Here is a 3,703-nt window from a genome sequence, read left to right as displayed (position 1 = left end):
CCTCTGTAAAGGAGCGTTCCTCTTCTTTGTTCTGCAGACTTGCCTATGATTCTGTCATAGCTTGCTTGATCTGGATTGCAATTCTCTACGATTCCCCAATAAATCCACTTTTGCTGGTATAACTGGCAGTTTTATTTTTAGGGCTAATACCCTACACTTTCAGTCTCCCCCCATTATCAACATTTCCCACCAGAGTGGCACATTTGTTACAATCAGTGAGCCTACACTGACACATCATTATCCCCCAAAGTCCATAATTTCATTCGAGTGCACTCTTGACATTGTACATTCTGTTGGTTCTGCCAAATGTATAATGGTGTGTCTCCACTTTGTAGTATCATACAGAATAGTTTCACTGCCCTAAAATCTTATGCTATTTATCTCTCCTGCAGCCCTAACCTCTGGCAACTACTGATCTTTTTACTATCTCCACCGTTTTGCCTTTTTTCAGAATGCCCTACAGCTGGGATCATATAGTATGTAGCCTTTTCAGATTGGCTTCTTTCACTTAATTATACCTACTTACGGTTTCCTCCAAGTCTTTCAGATCTTGATAGCCCATTATTTTTTAGCATTGAATACTATTTCATTGTCTGCATGCACCATGGTTTATTTTTCCATTTTCCATTGAAGGACATCTTGGTTACTTCAAAATTTGGGCAATTATGAATAAAGCTTCTATAAACATCCATGTAAAGTGTTTTGTGTAGACACAAGTTTTAAGCTCGTTTCGGTAAATACCAGGAGTGTGATTACTGGATTGTATGGCAAAAGTGTACTTAGTTTTGTAAGAAACTTCCAAACTGTCTTTTAAAGTGGCTGTACCATTTTGCACTCTCGCCAGCAGTGAATCAGAGTTCCGGTTGCTCCACATATTCACCAGCATTTGATGTTGTCAGTGTCCCAGATTTTGGCCATCTAATAAGTACATAGAAATCATCTTATTATTTTTAATTTTGAATCACAAGTGTAATTTTATATTTATATATGTAGCTTTATGTTAGTTATTTGATTAATGTTTGTCATCCCCTTATAGCCTGTGGGTTCAGTGGAAGCAGGGACTGCCTCTGCTTTTGTTCATTTTATCACCTATATGTAGTACAGTGCCTCGAGCATAGTAGACCTCAATGAATATTTGAATAAATGAGCAACCAGCCTTAGCAGCTCGTTTTGAGGCTGAGCTTTTACACAAAAGATGCAGGTCTACTGAAGATAATGGAGCAGAACCTGACCTATGTAGACCATTCATGGGACACCAGTTCACCTGAGGCTGTCAGAACTCAGCAGCATCCATAGCCATGCTCAGAGGTATCTGATCATCTGGCTTTAATAACTCCTGGGGTAGTTCTTGCCTTTTATGTAGAATCTAAATTACTCAATCCAATTAATCATCCCTTGGACAAATATAGAACTTTTCCTTTTTGCATCATCCAAGGAGAAAACTTGGCTTCTTACTCAAGCACATCTTCAGGGCTTCGTGGATGTCTCTGTTTCTCAGGCTGTAGATGATGGGGTTGAACATGGGTGTCAGGATGGTATAGAGCAGAGAGAATCCTTTGCGCAAGAGCTGTGAAGAATTGGCTGAAGGCACGAGGTACGTGGCAATCAGTGTCCCATAAAACACCGTGACCACAGTGAGGTGGGAGGAGCAGGTGGAGAAAGCCTTTCTCCGCCCTGTGCCAGATGGAATTCTTAGGATGGCAACAAGAATGCAGGAGTAGGAGGCTGTGATGAGGAGAAATGGAACCAGAGTCACTGCAGAAGAGGTGGCATAAGCAATGGTCTCGGTCAGTGAAGTGTCCATGCAGGAAAGATGGACCAGAGGCGTGAAGTCGCAGAAGAAGTGATCAATTTCATTGGGTCCACAGAAGGTTAGTCTAGACAGTAGGACCATAGTAATTGCTGTGAGGAGGAAGCAGCAGAGCCAAGAACTGGAAGCCAGCTTAATGCAAAGGGGGCCAGTCATGAGGATGGGATACTGGAGAGGTTGGCAGATGGCCAGATACCGGTCATAGGACATCACAGCAAGCAAGAGACACTCTGTTGCAGCCAGGGATCCAAAGAAGTAGAACTGTGCCAGGCACCCAGCCACAGAGATAGTCTTCTGCTCAGCTATGATGATCAGCAACATCTTGGGGACAATGTTGGAGGTATACCAGATCTCTAGAAAGGATAAGTTCACCAGGAAGAAGTACATGGGGGTGTGGAGGTGATGGCTGAAAAAAACTAGCAGAACAATGAGGATGTTTCCAGAAACGATTAAGATGTAGAAAACTAAAAACGTCATAAAGAGGAAAATATTTAGCTGTCGGATGGAGGAAAATCCTCGAAGCACAAATTCTGCTATGGTTGTTTGGTTTTCCCAGGGTGGGATCACCATGCCTTTGCTTCCCTAGAGCACCCAGCGATAAGACATGCAAAGCACAGAAAGTTCTAGCTTACACATAGACCATGGATTGACAGTGGATGATTTTCATTCCCCACTCAGGTTTTTGGAAGATTTTTTATTTGGGAGGAGGAGTATCTTCTTTTTTCCCCCAAAACCTGAAATGGGAAAGAAAAGAATTTGCAATAAGCACTTGTGACTGCTTCAATCCCCCTTCTTCTCCTACCTATCTAGATCTTTTTTTATTCATTTTTTTTAACTTTTATTCATTTTTGAGAGAGAAAGAGTGTGAGTGGGGGAGGGGCAGAAAGAGGGAGACACAGAATCTGAAGCAGGCTCCAGGCTCTGAGCTGTCAGCACAGAGCCCAGCGCGGGGCTTGAACTCACAAACTGTGAGATCATGACTTGAGCTGAAGTCGGACGCTCAACTGACTGAGCTACTCAGGCACTCCTCCTCCTTATACATATCTTCATTTCATCAGGAGCAATGTCAGGCTTCGGGGAAAGCAGGACATGGAATAAAGGGGAAGAAGAATACAACGGGGAGGAAGGACAAAGTAAAAAGAAAGGAAAGGAGAATTATATGCTCTGTCATCCTGAATGCACTATGGTGGCTTGGGGAGTTATGTAAAGAAAAGAAGATCTAAAAGGAAGGTAGAAGTAGTAGAGAGTTTGTGAACTCTCAAACATTCCAGAGTTTGTGAACTCTCAGATGGACCTAGAGAATCAAGGACTCAGGACAAAGAACCCTTTCCCCCCTCCTCAAGTACTGGTTATGTGCAGAGAAACAGCCCCTATCATACCTACTATGAATTTTTCTCCTTTTCAGCTTCTTAGTGATTTGAGAGATAAATTTCTTATTTCTGTTACCGTTTCCATAGCCCGAGCAAGAGAAAATCAGGTGAGTGTGAGGTTTGAGATTCTCTTGATTCTGAGGTCAGTGCTTGTGATGGTGTAATGCAGAGGCAGGAGTGTTTTTCACTCACAATTTGAAAAAGATAAAATCAGGTCATTAAAAAGATTTTATGTCGGGCAGCAGTAAATGGGAAAAGAAGATTCAGAACCAGGGGGGCCTAACGCATGGTGTGCGACCAGCCAATTGAGTGTAAGGTAGTCTCAGGTTCTTCTTTTGAATGAGATACAAAGGCCCAGGTCTCCTCCTCAATTCCATCTTGGTCTAAGCCATAGGCCCTCCCCCAAAGTTCAAGATAGATAGAGAACCTGCTCAAGAAAGTCTGTTATCCTCAGAGCCTGAGGCTGAAACCATGTGACTGTTCCCAACACCCTTGTACTGGATGTGTTACATTCTTAACATAG

General features: G+C 42.7%; 1 protein-coding gene across 1 annotated transcript; it reads right to left on the bottom strand.

Moving 5' to 3' along the window:
• Positions 1-1,426: 1,426 nt before the first annotated feature.
• LOC115519776 (olfactory receptor 11A1-like) lies at positions 1,427-2,380 on the bottom strand. Its single transcript, XM_030323662.1, has one exon. The coding sequence runs from the start codon at positions 2,378-2,380 to the stop codon at positions 1,427-1,429; it is 954 nt and encodes a 317-aa protein (XP_030179522.1).
• Positions 2,381-3,703: the final 1,323 nt, after the last annotated feature.

The sequence above is a fragment of the Lynx canadensis genome, chromosome C1 (genome assembly GCF_007474595.2).
Source record: "Lynx canadensis isolate LIC74 chromosome C1, mLynCan4.pri.v2, whole genome shotgun sequence".
Taxonomy (NCBI): domain Eukaryota; kingdom Metazoa; phylum Chordata; class Mammalia; order Carnivora; family Felidae; genus Lynx; species Lynx canadensis.
The sequence above is the reverse complement of the archived record's forward strand: the minus strand, read 5'-3'. Positions and strand labels throughout refer to the sequence as shown.